This window comes from Schistocerca serialis, chromosome 1 (genome assembly GCF_023864345.2).
Source record: "Schistocerca serialis cubense isolate TAMUIC-IGC-003099 chromosome 1, iqSchSeri2.2, whole genome shotgun sequence".
NCBI lineage: Eukaryota > Metazoa > Arthropoda > Insecta > Orthoptera > Acrididae > Schistocerca > Schistocerca serialis.
The window spans coordinates 783,244,932-783,270,294 of record NC_064638.1 but is presented as its reverse complement, the minus strand read 5'-3'; the positions used below and the strand labels follow the sequence as shown (position 1 = coordinate 783,270,294).

The 25,363-nt window shown below is 39.8% G+C and overlaps 1 protein-coding gene across 1 annotated transcript in view; it reads left to right on the top strand.

Annotated features, from left to right (window-relative positions):
- Positions 1–25,363, top strand: part of LOC126483484 (transcription initiation factor TFIID subunit 4) — a 210,098-nt gene that overhangs the window by 132,792 nt on the left and 51,943 nt on the right. The window contains exon 11 of the mRNA XM_050106624.1: positions 6,901–7,023. Within this exon, the coding sequence (XP_049962581.1) occupies positions 6,901–7,023 (123 nt within the window). The remainder of the gene's footprint in view (positions 1–6,900; positions 7,024–25,363) is intronic.

The following is a 25,363-nucleotide window of genomic DNA, read 5'->3' as shown; positions in this document are numbered from 1 at the left end:
TGGAACCTTGCCATTCGCCTAAAAATGGAATTTATCAAGTGGATTACATCAGTGGTCAACAGTGACTCTGTAATCAAATAATTGATTGTCTATACTACTATGATTCTCATGTGGGTTCAGATAACAACTTAGTCGTGATGAGCAGATGACTGCAATTCAAAAGAATAAATGAGGACAACTCACCTGTTGTGAGGGAGGGGGGTTGGGGGGGGGGCAGATAGAGGTAAAGGAGAGGCATTAGAGAAAGTGGGATGTCAAAGAAAAGATATTGGTAGCACACTACCAGCTTCTGTCCAGAGAAAATATAAAGGACAGAGTGAGAAATAAAGATGGGCGAAAGAAGAGAAAGAAGAAGTGAAATGAATGGTGCAATTAAGAGCGTGGAGAAAAAACAAAATTGGTGAAGTGAAGTGGGGAAAAAGAATAAAGAAACTAATTGAGTAAGTAAATAAAGTGTAACAATAAAAAAGAAGTTAGGGAGGGGTCATATTTTAACAGAGATTAAATCCTGGTGGACTCTGAAACATGAGGGTTTGTTGTAGAGGAAGTTCCCATCTCCATATTTCGTAGAAACAGTTTCATGTTAGATGATTCAATTTTTTTTCCTTTCGATGCAATTAAAGGCCCCTCACATTTACAGATTGTTGGCTAGAATAATTTGCAGAAGAATGGAAATAAAGATTGAAACTTACTGCATGAAGATCACTTTTGTTCCACTGTAAAGGGCAAAGGCACTAAACAATTTTCCCTTTGTTATTAGTAACAGAAGAGAGAGAGAGAAAAATGACACATACACTATGGTATCAAAAGTATCCGGACACCCCCAAAAACATATGTTTTTAATATTAGGTGCATTGTGCTGCCACCTATTGTCAGGTACTCCATATCAGTGACCTCAGTAGTCATTAGACATCGTAAGAGAGCAGAATGGGGCGCTCCGCGGAACTCACGAGCTTCGAACGTGGTCAGTTGATTGGGTGTCACTTGGGTCATATGTCTGTATGTGAGATTTCCACACTTCTAAACATCTCTAGGTCCACTGTTTCCAATGTGAGAGTGAAGTGGAAATGTGAAGGGACACGCACAACACAAAAGCGTACGGGCCGACCTCATCTGTTGACTGACAGATTGCCGACAATTGAAGGGGGTTGTAATGTGTAATAGGCAGACATCTATCCAGACCATCACACAAGAATTCCAAACTGCATCAGGATCCACTGCAAGTACTGTGACAGCAAGGCAGAAGGTGAGCAAATTTGAATTTCATGGTCGAGCGGCTGCCCGTAAGCCACACATCACACTGGTGAATGCCAAATGACGCCTCGCTTGGTGTAAGAAGCATAAACATTGGACGATTGAACAGTGGAAAAATGTGTAGAGTGACGAATCACGGTACACAATGTGGCGATCCGAAGGCAGAGTGTGGGTATGGCAAATGCCTGGCGAACGTCATCTCCCAGCATGTGCAGTGCCAACAGTAAAATTCGGAGGCAGTGGTGTTATGGTGTGGTCGTGTTTTTCATGTTGTTTTGTGTGGCACGTCACTGCACAGGCCTACGTTGATGTTTTAAGCACCTTCTTTGTTCTCACTGTTGAAGAGCAATTTGGTGACGGCGATTGCATCTTTCAACACGATTGAGCACCTGTTCATAAAACATGGCCTGTGGTGGAGTGATTACACGACAATAACATCCCTGTAATGGTCTGGCCTGCAGAGAGTCCTGACCTGAATCCTATAGAACACCTTTAGGATGTTTTGGAGCGCCGACTTCGTGCCAGGCCTTACTGACCGACACCAATACCTCTCCTCAGTGCACCACTCTGTGTGGAATGGGCTGCCATTCCCCAAGAAACCTTCCAGCACCTGATTGAACGTATGCCTGCAAAAGTGGAAGCTGTCATCAAGGCTAAGGGTTGTCCAACACCGTATTGAATTCCAGCATTACCAATGGAGGGTGCCACAAACTTGTAAGTCATTTGCAGCCAGGTGTCTGGATACTAATGATCACATAGTGTATTTAATGTTGTGTACATGTATAAAAGCCTTAGACATCTTGATGGCTTAGCAGGTGGTAATTTCAGAAACAATTGAATAATCATCAAAACCAAGTTGGTGTACCAGTAAATGAAAGAATATTTCAGAATAGAAATAAAATTACAGGAGGTACATACGTCAGTGATAAGAATCTCAGGCAACATAGCACTTATTGGCAAAGATCTGATGGAGCAGTTGGCTGGCATGGTCAACCTATTTATCTCCAAATTTGGGTTAAATATTCATGAAACAAATACAAAATGATGAATAGTAGATAGGACAATACTAAATTCCCAAGCAGTGAAATTGAGGATGACACCGTTGAAGAATGTTAAAAATTATGGGGGCAAATATGAAAAATGAAGTGAAGATTAGAAGGAAGATATACTGAATACCCTTGCCAGAAGAAAAGGGAACTTAATTAATGCATTTGCAAAGACATTCATGGGTACTCTACTTTGCATTCAGAGGAGCATTAGAGGGAGCGAATGGAGACACAATATAAGATAAGATTATATGAAGCATATTGTTGATGACACTGGATGTTAGAAGTATTTGGAGAAAGCAGTGTAGTAAGTGCTGGAGGATGAGATTAACCAATTTAGAATAATGATGACTGAAAAAGAGGGAAAGGGGATATGCATGGAAAGATCACTGAAAATTAACATTGAGAATGGCATTTAGATTAGGCACTAAAGGAAGTCAAGTAATTGAATGTAACTGTGAGATAGCTGTATTTCATAACTCCACAGGGTTGGGTATCTCATCTGTTACTGTGTATTGTTTGTCTTCCTTTCCCATGTAACTGAGGTTTCACTCTTAGCTTAGTATCTGATAAAATTTTACCTTTGTTTAATATTTTTGACATTGGTAATCCTTTTTCCATGTTTCTTGTTTGCGACCATGGATGCTTAGAAATAGAAGCTTTTTCCTACTCTTTTGGTGTCGCTGAACTGTTGTGTGGGTGGTAAATGTAACTCTTCACCTGCTTGTATTTGCTTGAATTTCCCCATTTTTGACTGGATGTGAGATTGGACATCATTGAAGAGTGCATAGTGAATGTGCACCTTCAGAGAGTAGAAAGTAGGAAAAATTGAGCCGATTGGGGGAAGTGTTGGTACTTAAAAAAGCTGCCTTTGAAAAAATGTGTAGATATGCAAGACAAAACAGCTTGTGATCATATTGAGAATTTACTTGATTGCCTTCAAGTGATATCATGTTTCTTCGAGGAGTTACTCAATTTGCTTAGGCAATATCTACTTACAGTGGAATGTAGGACAAAACTGCGAATTATATTTGCACTGTTGTAAAAATGGATGACATGATGCAGTAGGATTTGTTATATCAGAAACCACATAATTACAGGGCTATTACAAATGATTGAAGCGATTTCATAAATTCACTGTAGCTCCATTCATTGACATATGGTCACGACACACTACAGATACGTAGAAAAACTCATAAAGTTTTGTTCGGCTGAAGCCGCACTTCAGGTTTCTGCCGCCAGAGCGCTCGAGAGCGCAGTGAGACAAAATGGCGACAGGAGCCGAGAAAGCGTATGTCGTGCTTGAAATGCACTCACATCAGTCAGTCATAACAGTGCAACGACACTTCAGGACGAAGTTCAACAAAGATCCACCAACTGCTGACTCCATTCAGCGATGGTATGCGCAGTTTAAAGCTTCTGGATGCCTCTGTAAGGGGAAATCAACGGGTCGGCCTGCAGTGAGTGAAGAAATGGTTGAACGCGTGCGGGCAAGTTTCACGCGTAGCCCGCGGAAGTCGACGAATAAAGCAAGCAGGGAGCTAAACGTACCACAGCCGACGGTTTGGAAAATCTTACGGAAAAGGCTAAAGCAGAAGCCTTACCGTTTACAATTGCTACAAGCCCTGACATCCGATGACAAAGTCAAACGCTTTGAATTTTCGGCGCGGTGGAGATCATGATCAGCAATTCATGTCATGGACTCCACACTCTCCCGACTTAACCCCATGCGATTTCTTTCTGTGGGGTTATGTGAAAGATTCAGTGTTTAAACCTCCTCTACCAAGAAACGTGCGAGAACTGCGAGCTCGCATCAACGATGCTTTCGAACTCATTGATGGGCATATGCTGCGCCGAGTGTGGGAGGAACTTGATTATCGGCTTGATGTCTGCCGAATCACTAAAGGGGCACATATCGAACATTTGTGAATGCGTAAAAAACTTTTTGAGTTTTTGTATGTGTGTGCAAAGCATTGTGAAAATATCTCAAATAATAAAGTTATTGTAGAGCTGTGAAATCGCTTCAATCATTTGTAATAACCCTGTAGAATTTTTCGTAAGATGTTTTATGCCATGAAGGGACTTCTCTGAGATCAATGCACAGTGTCTGTAGAAATCATGCTCATCTGGTATCTCACTTGAAAATATAAATCCTTGGAAAACTGTGATGACAGCAGAAACTGTAAATTGTTGACTTACATGCTTTCTGTTCCAATTAATAGGTGGAATCACAATGCTGTAGTGTAATACTTGCAGATGTGTAGGGTGTCAGAAAATGATATGCTTATGTCATTGTGTTAACTTTATTGTAAACTTCCACAGAGTGGTCTGTTTAGTTAAGAATATGCTATGTTGAAAGTGTGAAATTCGACATTTTTTTCACAATGCATCATCTTGCATCATATTCAGTTTGATTTTTTGAATATGGAGTTTAACTGATTGCAACATAATATTGGATAAATAATTTGTTGATTGGATTTCTTGATATATTTATTCTCATCACCAAATTTACTCATTTTTACAATAGCCCTGGAAATGTTGCCTCTATACACCAATGTTGATAAATGAGTAATTCCAGGGTGTATACGCCCTGGGGCAACCGAGAAATCCAGGAAAAACCCATGAATTTTTTCCTTCCACCAGGAAAAAACTGGGAATTTTTCATTGTTATAGTTTTCAGTTAAATTTTTGCTATTTTGGTCGCTAAGAACTGATACCCTACCAAAGAATTTTACTGTACCCCACAACTCCTGAATAAGACTCCACCAATAAAACATAAACGAGAGAAAAAACCAAAATAAAACTTAGTTACAAAGGAAATGCACCATTTCCAACAACAAAACACAGTGCACACACAAATGTCTGCCAACAGCAAAATTTGTGAAAGGCTTTAGGACAAAGAGTGCATTACTTCATAACAACAAACTGCTTCCTATGAACGTGATGTCACAACTCTTTGCATTAGGTTCGTTTCAGCACTTCCAGCAGGCTCTTGCACATTCACAGTTGAGTCATGTATGAGCTTCTGGGTACTTGAAATGTGGCTGTTAGCTGCATGAGCAGTAGCAACAAGCAGCCAGAGGCTACCCGGCAAAATTTTTCTGGCATGTGCAAGCTGCCAAATTTGTGCATGCGGAGAACAGTCTGAGCTGTAGTGGGGAGGTGGGTTAGCTGCATGTGATCCATGTTTACGCGTAGTAATTTGGCTGTTTCCTCATCATTTACAGTTCCCACATCAAATGAAAACAAAACAGATTTCTATGGGATGGAGCTATCAAGTGAATTAAAATACATTCACATAATTATGGAAGTTGAAATTATGTTATTAGTTTCATTTTTCGGATTCTGTTTTATTTCCGTATTTTTGGCAGTCAAGCATTAACCACCCTGCAAAAAAATAAAGTTATTTTTGTCGATTTGCTAAAGAAATTTGGTGTTTATTAATGTTTTCTGCAGAGGCAGTCAGTTTATTTGAAACAAAGTGCTTCATTCCACAGAGTTGGCTAGTTTGCCATTTCAGGTGCACATTTTCATCTTCGGGCACGTATGGTGGTATGCCATAATAAAAACCAAACATGAGACAATACAGTACTGGTACTCCAAGAAAATTTTCACCCCAAAAACCACACTAAAAAGCTTAACATCAGTTTCCTGATATGAAAATATGCAGCTTACATGTTGCTGCATGTCTTAGATCTTCCCAAAATGATTTTTTTTTTCCCGGAAAGTCCTATGCTGATGTATAAAACCTTAACCATTCATAGGATTGATAACTTTTACTGTTCCAAGGGAAACTATACTGTCACTTAACAGGGAGAAGGTGTATTTTCACCCAGGAAAAAGTCTGCTTTTAACCAGAAAATCCGGGAAAAATGTGGGGATTTTTTTTCTTGTCAGTGTATGCACCCTGAATTCATTGAATTTTCAAACAAATTTTGTTCTTTAAGGCATTTTTTAAACTTTTAACATTTCTCATTCTTTGTATTGCACTAGTAATTGACATGCCACTACTTTACCATATCTTTGTATTGCATTAGTAATTGGCATGCTACTATTTTACCATATCTGTCAAAATTTTCTAACACTAGCAATAGTATCCACCAATTCTCACATCCTGTTGCACTAGCTTTGCCCTCTTGAGGGCCAGAAGATTTAATTAAGAATTTTGAAGTGCTTGGTCTGCCGACGTCATGATTTGTACAAATTAACACAATAACACAAAAAATTAACGCAAGTAGTATTAGAACAGTACACTACCAGCACATGGTTTCTCTATTGTTGACAACTGTGGCACTGAATACTGCAGCAGCAAGACATTTATTACCACGGTTTCATTCTTGACTCCAACTCACAGCAGCAGCTGAGCTTCCTAGGCCTAAAATTTTGTGAATGGGAGTGGTACAGATTTTTTGTGTTGTCAGAGAGTGTCTTTATACTGAGTATCAAGAAGGCGTCACTCCATCAATTATATTCACAGTTATAAATATTCTTTACTTTGTGGAACAATGATATAAACACTTTAACGAAGTAATTGCAATATACTGATCATTTTCAGTTTGTAGATCTTTTGTTGGCAAATTTTGTATTTATTTTTATTTAGATGCAAAGAGCCGAGATGGAAGAACTGCGACAGAGGGAAGCAAATCTCACAGCGCTACAGGCAATTGGACCAAGGAAGAAGCCCAGGTTGGAACTTGGCACTGGTGTTGGAAATTCAAGCCAGGTATTTCTTATTTATGATCTGTTATTAAAATCAGTTTTTTTAATGATCTTATTTGTTGATTTGTGTAATTTTTTTCCTTTTTTTCTCATGTAGAACATGGTATGCAAACAATTGAGAAATCTTAAGTAATTTAGGAAGAGAAAGGCATTTATCTTTCTACCAAACCGGTTGCTAGAGTCTCTCTCTTTTAAAACTCAGTTTATATTATGTGGAAGTAAAGAAATGAACACCACCTGAAAGAAAATCCAAAGGAAAGACCAGAAGATGTGGTGCTAGGAAAAGCGAGAAGATTAGAATTTAGTGTGCAATCGAGGAAGATGACTTTAAAAATGAAGCCTAAATTCGGACTGGCTAAGGATAAGATAGAAAATCAGTCGAGTACTTTTCAAAAGATCATGTCTGTATTTGCCATAATCATTTAGAGTAATCACAGACAACCTAAATGTGAGTGGGAAAACAAAACATGAACCCTTCAGCTCTGAAGAGAAAGTCCAATGCCAGAAATACTACACTGCATTGCTGAATTGTTGTTGGGCTAAAATTGATTGTAATGATAAAAGGATGGCAGTCACCATGTCAGAGAACAGTGGTTATTGAAAACTGAAAGATATATTAGTGGATACAAAGAGGACATGGAAATGAAAAGAAGATATCATCAATATAGTGAAGAGAGCGGAAAGACCAGGACATAAAATAAATAAATAAAATACAAACATAAAATGAATATGCAGCAGGTTGACCATAACAATCAAATGGTTTTAAACAAAATCCAAAGCAAAGATGGTTTGCATTTTTTGTTTTATGGGTGTTAGGCTATGGTCTAAGGCACATCTCTCTGTAATGTTTTGTCTTCCAATGCTGGAGATATCATCAACTGAACAGATTGTATTGTGTGATTAAAGATGCTCTGGTTTATAAGTGCCAAACGCTAGGAATCAAAGCTGAATATGGATTTCATAGTCCTCATTCACAAGAAAAAGTAACCAGAGATGGACCAACAGCAAGGAAATGGTATGCACTTCGGAGACACAAGAGTATGCAAGAGGGAATGCCGCATGCAAAAGAAAGCATAGTTATATAATTGTTCATATAAAATAAACTCAAATCAGTTACAGCGTGACAATTGTACTTTATGAACATTCTTTTACGCAATGTTGTACTGAATACATAAAATATCTGAGACTTACTGATGAAAAACCTTTTCAGCTTAGTAATGTCCTCAGTAATGAATTTATCTCCAGTGCAGAATTTTTAAGTATAATTTTTAGGTATGAGCTGTTTTCTTGGTCTTTTTCTAAAGCTGCTGGTAGATTTGCGACTTAGTAGCAAACTTGTTGTATTATGTTCATCAGCAACCAAATATTGACTTGAAATATGGATACCTGCTGTTACGAGTTATATATCTTGGCAGAGCATAGAAAAAATAAGTTCTGTTACTGTATTCTATATTGATTATTTAGAACTTTGTTCATGACATTCTATACACCATTTCAGCCATTCTTAGTCATACCCAAGACATAGGACTTTGAACTCCGTATAATGAAACTGTGAAAGTTGTTTTTAATATAAGACCTCTGGTACATATTTATTTCTACACATACACAAATCTTTTCATAGGTCTCATGAGACTTTTTCCGTATTTAATAATAATAATAATAATAATAATAATAATAATAATAATAATAATAATAATGATGATGATGGTGATGATGTACTACTCACCAAACCAATATTAGAAGATAGTGAAGTGCAATTTCACCATGCACACAACAGGATAAAGCAAAAGTTCAATTGAATTTCCAATTATTGATTTCCTTCAATTGCATTCAGTTTGTGGAATTTCACAGTTGCCTTATTCCATTCAAATCATGTCACTAATCTTATTTGTGTGATAGTAAACATTGTGTATCAACACCATGCTGCTGTCTACCCCCGGTAGCTGGGTGGTCAGTACGACGTGGGGGGGGGGGGGGGGGGGAGTTGTGTTGTCCTAATCATCATCATTTCATGGCCACTGATGCGCAAGTCACCGAAGTGACGTCAAATCGAAAGACTTGCAGCTGGTAAATGGTCTACCTCGATGGGAGGCTCTAGTCACACGACATTTACATTTTCATGCTGTCATATGGACATAGACATTCTGAATTTGAAGCAATAATACTCTGTTCAAAATTACTTGAGCTGTGAAGGATGTAGTGGGTCGAGACACACAATGAAGACACAGCACACACTCAGCTAACTCCAACAGAGCTGCAGCTGCATCCCTAACCCACAGTTGCGAAACCTATATCCCCAGCATTACAACACTTCCTGCTTGGTCTAGGCATCAGTTTCATGTAACTTACGATCCTGTGTGATCATTTGTTGCATGCTATGTTTTTTCCCCTATTGTGTGATAGCAGGAATCCTTATTTTATGTGTTTTTATTGTTATTTGTTGTGCAATACTGAACTGTATCAGAAATAAGTTTGTGAAATGTTAAGAGTGGAAAAATTTCACATCACTCTTGTGGCTTATGGATTGCTATATGAGCTCAGTTGAGAGAAATGATTTTGCACATTATGTGCCTACTTCAAGAAAGGCAAGCTTTTTGTAATGGCTCATTTCTCTCCATTAAAAATGTGATTGAAAGAGCTACTGCATCTATGAATACAAACAAAAACACTTACGAAAATAGTCAAAGAAATGTCCAAGAAATAAAGATATGCTGGAAAATCCTCAAAGCTGGAAACTGAGGGGAAAACATTCTATGATATGCACATTATGTCTTTGTGTTTATGGTTACTACTGCAGAGAGGAAAACTCGAGGTAGTTGCACCTCATCATTTACAATTATATACAACCCCTGCTTTTGCTATGGGAAAAACCTTAACCACAAGCTGCTGCCAGGGAATGTCGACATTCTATGGTTGCTGATCAGAAAATTCAATAACAGGTTAATTATAAACCTAGCAACCTGTTTCACATAATGAAACTCAGCTGTCAACAGCTTAGCTCTGACATATAAGTGGAGAATTATGAGTCAGTTTTAACTCCAATTATCTTGTGTTAAATATATTTTACAGAGTTCTTGTTTGGAACAGAAGGGAAAAAAAAAATTCTTAATATTTCATTGCCACAGTGTCTCTTCTAGCCTAACTTCAATAAAAAAAAAAAAAAACCCCTCACTTGTCAAAACCTCCATAGTGTAATAAGGAAACACATTTTTGTAAACTTTCTGTATATCACCTTAAAAATTTGTTCCTACAAATAAATCTATATATAAAATGAAAATCTAGAGGAGCCCATCCAGAACACACTGATGCCAGTTCTATCTTTGTATGTTGATTACTTTGTGACAGTTGAGTGAACACTTGAGTTGTGTGTGATATATGGCAATTCTCCTGTCCATATTCTCTTGCCTTGAAGTTCAAGTGTCAGTCATAAATTTATTTTAAGAAAGTATAGGCTTGATATTCCTCAGGGTTGTATCTCGTGTTCCTTGTTGGTTCAAACAAATATTAATAATCTTGTGCTTGAAATACCACTACTTTCAAATTATTTGTTTATTTCTGGATGATAAAATATAGGGTAGTAATAGTAGTAATACTGTTATTAAAGGCACATATTTATCCATAATCAGATGGGTGAAACTCGACACATACAATTCACTAGTTCGAGGAGGGGCCCATCCTCTTTCAGTCGATGAATTCCAAGAAATAAACAGTGGTCAGGTATAAATTCGAAAATTTACACCCTGCAGTTATTGAAATTTATTGTTTTAACAGTATGCATCATATACGCAACCTGCCCAATTCTAAGCAGGTAGATGACCTGTTTAATTTCCTAGAACAGTGGTCGGCAAATCATGGCTTGTGAGCCACATGTGACTTTTTGGCCCCTTGAGTGTGGCTCTTCCAGAACATACCATGTGTGCCCGTGCACATGCGAGGGGTGTTTGAAAAGTCCGTACAAAGTCCGAGAGATGGCACCACCGGCGCATGTTGAGGTCATGTTTAGTTAGTAGCATCTTTGGAAAGAACGCACACCTAGCTTCAGCCATATTGGTCTATTTCTTTGGGTTTGGGATTTGTGTGAATCAAGGAAGTCGAGTGCTTGTCAAAAAATGGACGAAAAAATATTTTGTGTGGTGGTTAAACATTTCTTTATGAAAGGCCAAACGCCTCAGAAGACTAAAGAGAAACTTGATAAACATTACGGTGACTCTGCACCTTCGATTAGAACAGTTTATAAGTGGTTTCAAAATTTTCGGAGTGGCCATATGGGCACAATGGTTGCTGAACGTTCTGGACGCCCTATGGAGGTTAAGACTCCAGAAATCATTGATAAAATCCATGATATGGTGATGGATGACAGAAGAGTTAAGGTGCGCGAGATTGCTAGTGCTGTGGGCATCTTGGATGAATGGGTACATAATATTTTGCATAAACATGTGGACACGAGAAAGCTATTCGCAAGGTGGGTTCCATGATTGCTCACGCTTGACCAAAAACTGAATCGTGTGAAGTGCTGCAGCTGTTCAGGAAGAATCTGCAGACTTTGTTTCATTTCATCACTGTGGGTGAATTATGGATACATTACTATACTCCTGAGACCAAACAACAATTTAAACAATGGGTTACCAAGGGAGAATCTGCCCCAAAAAAGGCGAAGACCATTCCTTCAGCCGGAAAGGTTATGGTGACTGTCTTTTGAGATTCGCAAGGTATAATCCTCATCGACACTCTGGAAAAGGGTTAAACTATTACAGGTGCATAGTATTCATTGTTATTGGACTGTTTGAAAACCAAGCTGCAAGAAAAATGCCGGCGATTGGACCGCAAAAAAGTCCTTTTCCATCACGACAATGTACCGGCACACACCTCAGCAGTTGTGGTTGCAAAATTAATGGAAATAGAATTCCAAATCGTTTCACATCCCCCCCCTATTCTCTAGACTTGGCTCTCTCGGACTACTATTTGTTCCCCAATTTGAAGAAATGGCTGGCGGGTCAAAGATTGTATTCAAACGAGGAGGTGATTGCAAGAACTAATAGCTATTTTGCAGACTTGGGCAATTCCTATTATTCTGAAGGGATCAACAAAATAGAACAGTATTAGATGAAGTGTATAAGTCTGAAAGGAGACTGTCAAAAAATAAAAAAGATTTACCCCAAACACGTAAGTAGTTTTTATTTTTGCTCAGACTTTTCAAACGCCCCTCGTACAATGTTATTGGAACTTCATGGTCCATGCAAGAAAGTCTAGAATTGTTGTGAAAATCTGCATGAAGATTTTCTGCTGGAACTAGGTACTTTGGTTATCAAGGGGAAAAGTTTTGAAATGTTTCCCTTCTTTATAACAGAAGTTAAAACATTTCTCCTTGAGAAGGCTGTTCACTATCCAGAATGGCCAATATTTTCTTAGCTCGTGGGGTGCCTTTCGGAACTTTTCCCTTTGCGCAAACACTCTTTACTTGTGAATTGTTAATACCAGCATACCATACGCCACTTATCAGGAACTTGAACAGCGTACTTGGTTTGAAATCCGCGCTGAACAACTGTCTTAAATGCACTTCTGTCATGCTTGATAGTATGTTAAGTTTTTGTTGAGTAGTTGTCATCTTTGCACTGACAGCAGAAATGAAGGTCACGTGGCCAACACTCCTAGTGACCAAATGAAAATTCAGAGTTTCCTTCAGTCAAAAACAGACAGAGCGTAGCTCTCCTTTTCTTCTTTGCAGAGTTTTCGATATTGTTGTGGTATTCTTTTAGAATCACTCAGTAGAATTAACATTGATCGGACTGGATGCCAGTATGAATCAGTGTATGACAGGACACAGGATCAATAGTGTGTACCGTATTTACTTGAATCTAAGCCGCACTTTTTTTTCCGGTTTTTGTAATCCAAAAAACCGCCTACAGCTTAGAATCTAGTGCAAAGTAAGCGGAAGTTCTGAAAAACGTTGGTAGGTGCCGCCACAACTAACTTCTGCCATCGAATATATGTAGTGCTACACAGGCATGCTTTGCAGGCACAAAGATAAATACTGGCGCCAAAACCTCTGAGTCAGTAAATCGACCACTGCATTTTCATACATTATCCAATGAAGTAAATACAAATTCCGTATTGTTCATCTTCGAATGTAGCAGCATTTTGATGTACTATGAAAATCCGACTGGCAAGACTGTTTGGGATATTTGTCAATATGGCCAACTCTACGTTCTGAATTTTTTCCTACCTGTGAGAAGAGATGGTTGCTAATAGGAACTTTTATGAATTGTGAATCACATCCAGTATTCTCTTCACCATAAGAATAATACGAATATAAACATTTTGCCATGTATTCGTTCGTATTTGCTGCTATCTCATTTAAATCCTGTCTGCCTAATAAACTACGAAACTAGTGTGAGACAACAGCAAACGCGGAAGAATATACATATCATGTCATGTTTATATTCGTATTATTTTTATGCCTAATAGCGATACAGTCAGAAATGAAGCACTGCAGTTGACTACATTTTTAAATCTAAGATGACTATAATTTCTGTGCAGAATGTAATGAACAAAAGAGGCCTCTGCAAAAGATTTTCAAACGGCGAGAAATGTTAGATAAACTCGTGTTCAGAACATCTTCTATCATACGCAGCCTATTATTTGGTTCTTGTTGATCATTATCAAAGAAAGCAGCAGTGTAAGTAACAACAAATAGCAGTCTCTTGCCATTGTTTCGCTAATGTGACAATTCCTCTTGCCCCCCCCCCCTCCCCCTCCGTAAGCGACGGTAGCGCACACAAAAGCAAGCCATGCCGCGAGCAGCAACAGGTTGTAAACACACATTATCAGAATGCGACAAACAATGCATGACACAGTACAATAATGCATTTTCAGCTTAGAGTGACGTAAACACCTATAACAAAGAGAATGGCACTTATCAGATCAAAGCAAAATACGCAATCGATTCAAACCAGACGAAGCACGAGAAAAAGGAAGGGCTCTCGTATAAATACGGACGGAGCGCATGACGCATAGCAATGGCTACCTGGTAAAGCTTAACTGGTAAGCTTACGAATCGAACCAAACTACTGTAGCTGTATCGTCATTCATTCGACCTAAATTGTGTCTCACATTACAATGGACCAACTTTATTTCGATTTGGAGGTGTGGCCTAAAACTTTTCTCTCCCTTGAATTTCGAGTCTCAAATTTCAGATGCGGCTTAGATTCAGGAAAATTTGTTTTCCTTGATTTTGAGTCTCATTTTTCAGGTGCGGCTTAGATTCGAGTGCAGCTTAGATTCGAGTAAATACAGTAGATAATTTTGCTGATTCACCAGCTTCATGTACCCTGAAATATTTCCAGTGCCATCTTGTTCCGTTTCTCTTTTCCACATTTGAAGATTTTTTCTTCTTCGGGGTTCGGAATTGCGATTTTAATGATGGGAAGTTACATTTTGGATGAGCATCAGCATAATCTGTGAGTTTCTTCTTATTGGCCAAGGAAACCAGAGAGAGAGAGAGAGAGAGAGAGAGAGAGAGAGAGAGAGAGAGAGAATATGAGAATCCACATACTGTTTCATAAAGATTTTGCTCACTGGGTTCGGTGTATAACACTATATCTTCTTCATTTACTATGAAATAATCATTAATATTTTCATTAACCAGCTCTGCAGTTGCTTTGACCCTCTTGGACACAACGATGGTAGAGGTTTGTTGGTGATCGTGCCTTGTTCCTCATGAACTCTAATGCATGTAATGAACTGTAATCTGCCAGGAAGTTTCATATCAGTGCACACTCCACTGTAGAGCGAAAATCTCATTCTGGAAACATCCCCTAGGCTGTGGCTGAGCCACGCCTCTGCAATATACTTTCTTTCATGAGTGCTAGTTGTGCAAGGTTCGCAGGAGAGCTTCTGTAAAGTTTGGAAGGTAGGAGACAAGGTACTGGCAGAAGTAAAGCTGTGAGGACGGGGCTTGAGTCGTGCTAGGGTAGCTCAGTTGGTAGAGCACTTGCCTGCGAAAGGCAAAGGTCCTGAGTTCGAGTCTCGGTCCGGCACACAGTTTTAATCTGCCAGGAAGTTTCATGTCTTGAGTTGCAGGTTCCACAGCTGCTGTTATGGGATGTCTATTCATTCATTGTTGTTGGTAACAGAGGCACATAAACTGGGTCTTTTACACAGCCCCACAAGAAATAATCACATACAGTCAATTCCAGTGAACTTGGAGGCCAGTAATGTATGGCTGAATAATTTGGTCCAATGCAGCTGCTCTATCAGTCAGTAATCCTTTGAGTTAAAAATTCTCGCACTTCCAGATGCCAGTGTGGCGGTGGCCCATCCTACTCGTAAATGAAGTCTTTCGAATCAGACTCCAACTGTGAAGTCCCTCTCATTTCGTACAACTTCATATGGTTGTTCCGTACCCCTTATTCTCTTTGTGACAGCTCACCTTTCCATTTAAATGGACTGTTGCCTTGTCACTAAATACTAAGTGTGGAAGAAAACTATCATCCACCATCTTGCCAAGAACAAAATTACAGAATTCCACACATTGTTGTTTGTCACCATCACGAAGAGCTTGCTGAGGCAGAATTTTGTATGGGTTCATGTGTAAACATCTATTCAACACGTGCGAAACGGACATCAGGGGCATGTTGAGCTGTTGAGCTGCATGGCAAATGGATTTCTGCAGACTCCTTGTGAAACTATGGCGGATGCATTCGACGTCTGTGTTAGACACTCGGTGATTTGACTTTATACAAACAACCAGCTTCTTGGAATTGTTCATGCTATCATCTAACACTCTGTGCTGTAGGAGGATCCACACCATACCTAGCATGAAAGTCACACTGAACAGTTATTACAGACCCACACTACACAACAGTACATTGTTCACGCACATATCTCAAATAACATAATAGTTATGATTTTTTTATATAGGATGATTCTTTTTGATACACCCTTTATATACAGATACAAAGGATTTATGAACCTGTCACTTTTCAGTACAATGTCTATTCAGAAGATGTAAAGCCCTGACCACTATGAAAGTCTGTAAATGTTATTTGATGGACAAACACACAAAGTAGTAGTTCACCCTCCGTGGGAGCTCCAGACAGAGGATGCTTACATCTAATTGGCAGCAGCATAATTGTTTGTGGCAGCATCCCCATGTCACGGTTGCAGCTGTAGGAAACATGGCGGTGTAACTGATGGTGCGCGTATTTGGAGGTGTGGCCAACTGGATAGTGGCCTATACCACACCTCTCCCTGCCCATATTAGGAGGTAGAGGGGAGAGGCCTGTGCTGTGGATATTGATGAGGCAGACTGCGTAGCTGGAGGCAGAGTAGACCAACCGGCATCCCAACAGGGAAACTGTTCTGGAAAACCAGGTGCAGAACAACTCCGACAGCACAGATAGGAGGCTGGAGGGTGCTGGTTACTAGTCGACAGTGTCATTGTTTATGGGAGAGGCGACCTGAAGTGTTGGTGACATTGGCACCACAGGTGGACAGGTGGAGACTACCATCAGTGGGGCGGTTGCATGTGGACGTACCTAATTTGGTAAGGTGCAGAGGGGGTTGCATTGCGGCAGACGGATGTGGCTGCTTCATGTGACCAGACGTCATTCAATGAAGATATCTAGAACAGTTTGATCTACAGCAGGATCATTGAATTCATGGACCGTAGGTGACTTTGGTGACGGTGATGCATGGTGACTTTGGTGACGGTGATGCATGCAGGTGAAACTTTGTGGTGAAGTCTGAAGCTGTCACAGAGAGAAAGGATGAAGCAAATGCAGCAAGGTCCGATGGCATTGCCCATGCAAACACTCTGCCGGCGAAATGTTAGGATCAGACAAAGTAAAATGTGAACTCAGAAACATCAGTAAGGCACCGTCTTGTGGATGTGAGGCGTGAAGTTGGTACATCTTCATTCTGAACGTTTGAACGATATGTTTGGCCTCGCCGTTAGGCTGTGGCGAGATTGTGGTGTTGTCCTGACACGCTGTATTCCGTTGTGTTTGCAAAAGTGTGCAAATTTCTTGGAAGAAAAATAAGGTCCAGTATCAGAAACAATTGTTTGTGGCAAGACTTCAAGAGAAAATACAGAAGCTAGTGCCTTGATAGTGCCGACAGCATTTGTAGAATGCATTGGAATAACAGAGGGGTATTTGCTGTAGGTATTGATGATAATCGCCTAACGTGTTTGCCAAAAGGGGCCTTCAGAATCTATATGGAGGCATTGCCATGGAATATCAGATTGTGGCCAGGAGAAATGTTCCTGACACAGAGCAGCCTAATTGTCCATGCAAGTGCGACATTGTGCCGTCACATGTTCATTTGGCTATCTAAACCAAGCCATATACAATGTTGGTGTGTTAGATGTATAGTGCAAACTGTTCCCCAATGACTTCTATGTAGAAGACTTAACACCTGCTGATACAACGAAGCTGGGATAGACACTGTTGTGTGTTCGTTAGTCGTGTGAAGCAGAATCACATCACTCAGTATAGAAAACCATTGCGGTGCACTAAGTATCTTCACAGTAAGTGATCGGGAATTCATTTCTAAGAGTGAAGCCAAACTTTGCGAATGTAACTTTTTAGCAATGAAAGTAAAAGTGCTGCATCTGTGCAGACAGATAAATGAGGCAATGTGTCGGTGTTTGCGTGTTGAGCTGTTGGGCAAAACAGAATTTTGTACTGGTAATTTGACAATAATAGTGACGAACGTTGAAGCTTTTGCACCATGTGGTTAGGAACTTGTTTCAACAGGTGGAACAGTGCAATCAAAGGCTTATGGTCCGTGACCAAGGAAAGTTTTTCTGCCTTACAGGTGATCATGAAATTTGGTGACAATATATATTATATCCAGGGCTTCTTTCTCCAGGTGACTATAATTAATCGGAGTACTGTTCAAAGTTTTGGAAGAAAATGTGATGAGGTGTTCTGTTTTGCCAAATTTGTGGGATAAAACTGCAAAAATGCCATAGGAAGAATCATCGTCTGCAAGCACAAGTGGTTTGACTGGAACGTGATGCATAAGGCACAGTTGACGAAGCAATGCATTTTTCAGTCTTTGAAAAGCTTGGTCACGGTCTTTTGTCCAGTGGAACGGAACATTTTTGTGTCTGAGGTGGTTCAGAGATGTGGCAGTTTGTGCCACATTAGGAATGAACTTTAAGAACATGGCAGTTGCTTGAAATGTTTCATCGAAGGACGAGCATCATTGGTGTCGGTGATATGTCCTAAGTATTCAACCATTGTGCTGGGAGGGGGAGGGGGGGGGGGGTGTTTGCCTATAGACAATTATGACGTCAGAATGATTAAAACAAGAAGGCACCTTCAGCGTTACTTGTTCAAGAAAGTTTTGAAACAACGCAGATGCAGAAACACTTCTGATAGGTAGGTGTTGGTATTCAAACAAGCCAACATGAATATTCATAACAATTACTTTTTAATCTCTTTGTCCATTGATCATTGCAGGTAGGCTTCTGCAAGATCAATTTTTAAGAAGAACTTATAATGAATTCTACTCTGCTTTTGTAAATGATGAAAGTCTATGTGAATGCAGCTTGCCGCTAACTTGGTGTAATGTTTTGTCTGTACAGAAGTGTATCTGTCGCCTTTATCGCTCTTTCCCTCTCACACATAAATCGGTACAATAAAGTCAGGACTTCGTGTTTTCTAGTTAGGCTGATCCGTGAAAAGACAGAGAAACAATTATGCTAATGGAGGATTCTCTCACTCTCTCACTCTCTCTCTCTCTGTCCGTTATCTGTGTACAATTTAAATATATTATTTACGTGAAATCAGCCTAGTAGAATCTCTGGTGGAGCCCTTCGTCTTAATATTCAGCGGCTGGCTTGCTAGAAAAGATCTTTACATTTGTTATTATTATTAAGCGCTGCATTCAGTTGGGAAAATCGATCGTTTGAACAATTCGTTCAGTATACGACAGATCTAAAATTTCAGATGTGGACGAACCTTTTTGGACAATTTCAAAAAACTCAGAGATTGCAGGCTCTCTTCGTCACAGCTGAAACTTCCCAATTAATTACAGGGCCTAGACAATCATCAATGGTTCAGACAGAGAACTCATTCGTCATTCACTCTAGAATAAAATGGTCACAAACCTTATTTCTGAGGAAAATTGTATATTGAATCCATTTCCGTACATGTTCCGTTTTCTGTTGGTTCCAAGTCTCATGTAATTAAATTTACAAGTTTTTCTTTCTCTTTATCTATCACGCTAGCGGCACAAACTTTCCTAGCTCGCTTTAGCGCGAAGAAGAGTAAATAAATCTCCTTTAGCAATCCGACAATCTTCCAACCGATACTTCCGAAGCTGTTCCTCTCTCTCTCTATAATAACCATGGAGCATACATTTCTGTACCTCTGTTGTTCCAAAGAATAAACGTACTAGAAAAATACCTTGGGGTCGACGAGCTGTCGGCGCATATATTACTAGAAAATCTGATCAGATACTTTTCAAACGTAAATACATGTGGATGATTTGGTTGACCATTATTAATTATTGCGTGGTAGAGGGTAATTTTCCATGGGGAGATTACAAACTGTCTTCCCTCCAGAGGATCTAAAATTTCCTCTATAAATGACTGTCCGTGAATTTATCATGTATTTTAAATCTGCACAAAGATGAATCTTCCCATGTGGCTTATGAATTATCACTTTTCCCATTTGGCTTGCGAATGATGACTGAGTGTGATGCCCAATGACTCACTTAAATAGGTTTTAAGGCACCAGCAGATTCCAGTCTCTGAATTTCTGAAGCGATGTCATTGCGTAATGCATGCGGCACAGGGTATGTATGGCAAAACTCAGTGTGCACATTAGCTTTCATCATAAGGTGAGCATGAAATCTTTTTGCATATCCTAGAGTATTGTCGAACAATTGTTGATACTCGTTATGGAGTTGCTGAATTGTGGCACAGGAAGCTTTTGTGTCAGTTGCATGAAACGTTTGTGTCAGTGGCATGCACATTGTCTTGTATGTGTAATGTGAAGGAACCAAACACATCCACCTCAGAAATATTTGAGCTTGCCCGTGTGAGGACTACAGTGAAAGAGACTTCCTTAGTCATGTTTTTGTTTCTTGCAGTTAAGTGGCACATTCCAAGCATTTGAAGGCCATTATGGGCAGTCAGATGCAGACTTGATGTTTGCAAAGGTGGTTGGCCAATTTTTTCATGTGAATCTATGTTAAGCAAAGTGACAGAAGCTCCAGTATATTTTAGTTTAAAAGGCCCTTACTGGTTACAAATTAGCAATGTAATCCACAGTTTGTGGTGTGTTCACTTAATACAGTTGTCCATTCTGTGTTATAAAAAACTGTTCTGTTTCCACCTGTGTAATAGAGCACTTTTGTGAATTTCAAGATTGGGAAAACATTTTTGAAATTTGTAGTATTCGCATTAAACACCTGTGTGTGCGTATTTTCTGCGTCTTCACTTTCCTGACTTTTGAGCAGGAGGAGATGCAGAAGATGAAATGATGTTGATTTCCATTTGTTTCTGGTTTGCATTATTCTCACGTGAAACAGAGGAGGGCGTTCTAGTCTTCTGCAGGCAGACCAGTTTTGTATGTACCAGGTGATGACAATAATTGCATTCAGCTTGTCTGAAGAAGCAGTTATTTCAATCATGGGTGACATACGATTTCACACATGATTTTGCTTTGCGCGGAGCTGGAGCAGTGTAATTAGCATTGCACCAATGTGGCAAATGCTGTGTGTAGTGTGTCTGGCCTTGTTTACATGATGCTGACTTGCGAGTGATGGAGTCGAGGTTGTAGCTAGGACACAGGTTGTTCGTCTCAAATAAAGTGATACCTGGTGTTGACAGAAATCTTGCTCAGGTAAATCTTGAATTTCATGCATCGATAACTTTAAGCACTTCACTGAGGCTAGGATTACAATACTTAAGAATTTCGGCCCTTAGTCCCTGATCTGATAGATTCCGAATAATAGCATGGTGAAGAATGTTATCCTGATAATCTGTGCCATAGACACAATTGAATTTACAGTTTCTAGTTATGTCTCACGGCGTGCAGTTCTGCAGTCCATTCTTAAATATAACTGATCATTACAACATTGTATGCAGAAAAATTCATACTGTGCAGGAGCAATGTATATTTTACTTTCAAAGAATTCATCTAATCTTGCATTTATGATCTCGTAGGGCTGGGTTTGGAGCTCACTGAGGGGAAACAGTTGCACTAGGAGGATGTAGGTGTACGCTCCTACACATGAGAAGAAAAATGCACGATGCGGTTCACCTGTGATTTTGTAAGCGTCAAAGTGTTGATGCAGCTGTGTTATGTATTCTTTCCCCGTTTCCTTTATCTCGTTGAACTGTTGGAAGGGTGGACGGGGCAGCTGAATTCCTTCTGTAGCTTCTGGCACCTTTTGCTGCGGGGCTGCTTGCACTTGTATGAGCCAAGAAACTGCCGACAGCAGTTCTGTTATTTGTTGACTCTGAAACTGAACAGCAGATGTTAGATGCTGCTCAGCACTTATATGTTGCTCTCACTGGTTTGTCATGATTTCATAAATATCTTAAATACTTCAGCTTATGCATTTCAACTTCACACACACACACACACACACACACACACACACACACACACACACACACACACACACACACACACACACAAAGAATTCAATAGAAAGAAAAAAATTGCCCTGCTCTGGTGTTTAAAGCTCATGCTCTTCCACTTTCCTTTTGCTCATCTGCAGGCTGTTAAGTCTTCCTTTTCACACTGTGTGTTTCTTTAATGGATACAGGAGCAAGGAACAGATGCTGTTCAAGTGTTCAAGAACAGAGAATTCAGATATTAATTTATTCTACAAATAATATCAAGTAACAAAAGTAATACATAACTTTGTTGCTATATTTGGAGCATCAGTTGCTAAAATTAGATTTGAATGTAGAGCTATTTACAGACACAGAAGATTTATAAACCTGTCACTCTTCAATACAATATCTATTCAGAAGATGTCGAGCCCTGGCCACTGTGAAAGTCAGTAAATGTTATTCAGTGGGCGCGCGTGCGCGCGCGCGCACACACACACACACACACACACACACACACACACACAAAATGTTCGAACTGCAGTTCCAGAGTGGGGATGGTTACATCTCATTGGCAGTGGCATAATTGTTTGTGGCCGCATCCTCATGTGACAGTGTCGGCTGTAGGAAGTGTGGCAGCATGCATATTTTGAGGTGTGACTGATCAGATAGTGGTGGTTGCCATACAAATGTCTGGATGAACCATCGACATAAGGATTACTGGAAGTCTCAAGGTGAATGGACGCTGGATTCCCATGCTGCCAAGAACAACTGTTGCAGGTAGCAAGGGGAGAGCCACTGTGGCATTGATCAGGGAAAAGCCATTAAACATTGGTGCTACAGGTACATGTGATCTGTGGTTCCAAGCTCGCCTCTGTCTGCCACCAACACTGGAGGATGAAGTTTTGGCAATGTAGCTACTTGTGCTGGTGAAACGTCAGAAAAATCGTCAAAACAAACATTGACCGAAGAACCCATGACAGAAGCCAACAAAGAACATGTCAACATGTGGGCACAAAAGCCTCAACAATTTTGAATTAAAGAACATAAAGTGGTGACGAAATTATTCTACCCTATCAAAGAATATCTTACAGTCACTCCTGAAACTAATGTTGTCGGTCGTATTGTAACACAAATTAACTCTCTTATGAGACATAACAATAAAACTGTGAGGCTGGTTGGGGGGGGGGGGATCTTAATTATATTTCTGCACAACCACAGCAGTATGTGCTTCAAAGTAATTTCCTTGTGCCTGTACACACTTACCACATCAATGTTTCCATTGTTGGTAGCATCTCTGGAACTCATCTTGTGGATTAGCAGCAAAAGCCTTTGTTACAGCTGTTTTTATGTCTGTACATTTGCAAAATGGTGTCCTGTAATGAAAAACTTATTTTTTGGGAAAATCATAAAGGGCCATATTGGTGAACAATGAGATTGTGGAAGTGCTGCAATGGTCTTTGACATCAAAAACTGTCCAATATACACTGCAGTATGGGATGATGTGTTATCGTGATGCAAGATCCAGTTGTTAGCGATGTGTGGACGAACATGACACACACATTTTCAAGGGCTCAAGAATTTCTTGGTTGTGGTCTTGGTTTAGTATCTGGCCTGGGTGTAACCACCGTATGTGCACAGTACTCACACAAGCATGCATTTCCCCTTGGTGAACTTTCTTTGGTCTTGGTGATACCTTCGAACAATATTGCAACTTTGATGTTACAGCTCATCATCATTCTGGAAAAACAAAGTTTCATCACCAGTGATAAGTCATTTCAGTAATTACGGGTTCACTTCCACTTGTTCCAACAGATCAGCAGCAACAGTCCTCTGCTGATCTTTTTGTTGCTGTGTGAGATTTTAGGGAATCATTTTGGCCCAAAATTTTCTCATTCCCAGATTTTCTGACAGTGTCAGGGTAAGAGTTTCCCAATTAATGTTCAATTCATTTGCAATCAGTTTCACAGTTAATCTTCAGTCAGCTCACTCAAGTTCACTTGCAGTGACAGTGTTGTCATCTGTTGATGGTCACCTACTGCAGTGTTCATCTTTGACACTTGTTCTGCATTCAGCAAACATTTTGTGCCAATGAAAAACTTATGCCCTTGATAAAATGTCATTTCAAAAATTCTGCTATAGCTTCCCATATGTTACTGCGGCGTTCTTACCAAGTTTCACACAGAAAGGATAGCAAGCTGCTGAGCAGTATATCAAGATTCCATTGTAGCATCAAGGAGCAAACACAGGACTTCACTCTTCAACCTGCTACTCCTGATTGAAACAATGTAGGTGCACACTACTTGCAGTTACGGGGTGGGGGACCAATGTCTCATACACGATATTAGGCAGGTGGGCCAGTTGGCTCCTCAGCATATCTTATGAGTGGACACCCACATATTGTGTTACATCATTCATACAAACATACATACATAGTGTACCTTAAATCCCATCATGAAGGGAGCCTTTAGGGATGTGGAGCACCTTTGGCTCTAACCATGGTACGATGAACAGATATGAAGTTCAGATATAGAGCTTGCCATATAATGTAGCAAAACTTCAGATATCTATACAACATATCCACAAAATGAGCCTGTTTTTGTTATAAATTTAAATTTATTCTGTTTGAATAAGAAATTTGATTATTTTATAACATCTGAGTGCATTGTGTTTGTGAGAGCTATGCATGATTAGATTAGATTCCGCTCATTCCATAGACCCCCCCCCCCCCACCCCCCACCCCAAAAAAGAGAGAGAGAGAGAGAGAGATGATGGTTGGTTGTTTTTGGGGAAGACCAGACAGCGAGGTCATCAGTCTCATTGGATTAGGGAAGGACAGGTAGGGAAGTCGGCCGTGCCCTTTGAAAGGAACCATTCCGGCATTTGCCTGGAGCGATTTAGGGAAATCACGGAAAACCTAAATCAGGAGGCCGGACGCGGGATTGAACCGTCGTCCTCCCGAATGCGAGTCCAGTGTCGAACCACTGCGCCACCTCGCTCTGTAGATAGATATGATCCTCATGGGTGTGGGACATGTCAGAAAATATAACACAAAACATAAAACATCTGGATATAATGTGTACTATGCTGGTCATTTGTCAGGAGATTGCCAAATTAGGTGGACACATTACAGTGAACTGGAACTGCTAATATTTACAGAATTGATGAATTCTTCTTGGGTTATCAGTCGAGTGGAGGTGTCATCTTGTCGCAATATTTCAATGAGTTTCGTACCCATCATCTTCTCGCGAAGTCAGTTTGCCTGTTGTGACAAAGTGCTGTCAAAACTGAAGTCTAACAGACATTTTTACTTATGCTGGTCTAACAGTCTCTGTTAATGTATTCATCTATAGAGTAGGAGGAATTGCCTATCAAAAAGTCTTTCAACCTCTCTTTAAACAGTACCTTATCTGAAACTACGTTTTTAATGGTTGCTGGTAATTTATTGAAAATGAGTTTTCCTGAATAGTGGAACCCTTTTTTGGACCAAGATATGTAGATTGTTCTTATTCATAGTATTGATACTATGTATTGAGCTATTGGTTGGAAATAGAGATATATTACCTTGCAACAAATTTCATTAAGGACTAAATGTACTGAGAAGCAGTGGTCAGAATACAAAATTCTTTGAACAGGTTTCTACATGATGTTCTTGAATGTACACTACAAGTGATTCTTATTGCATGCTTTTGCATGCTAAAAACTTTTGCTCGGTTTGGTGAGCTTCCCCAGAATATGATCCCATATGACATAATACAAGGGTTGG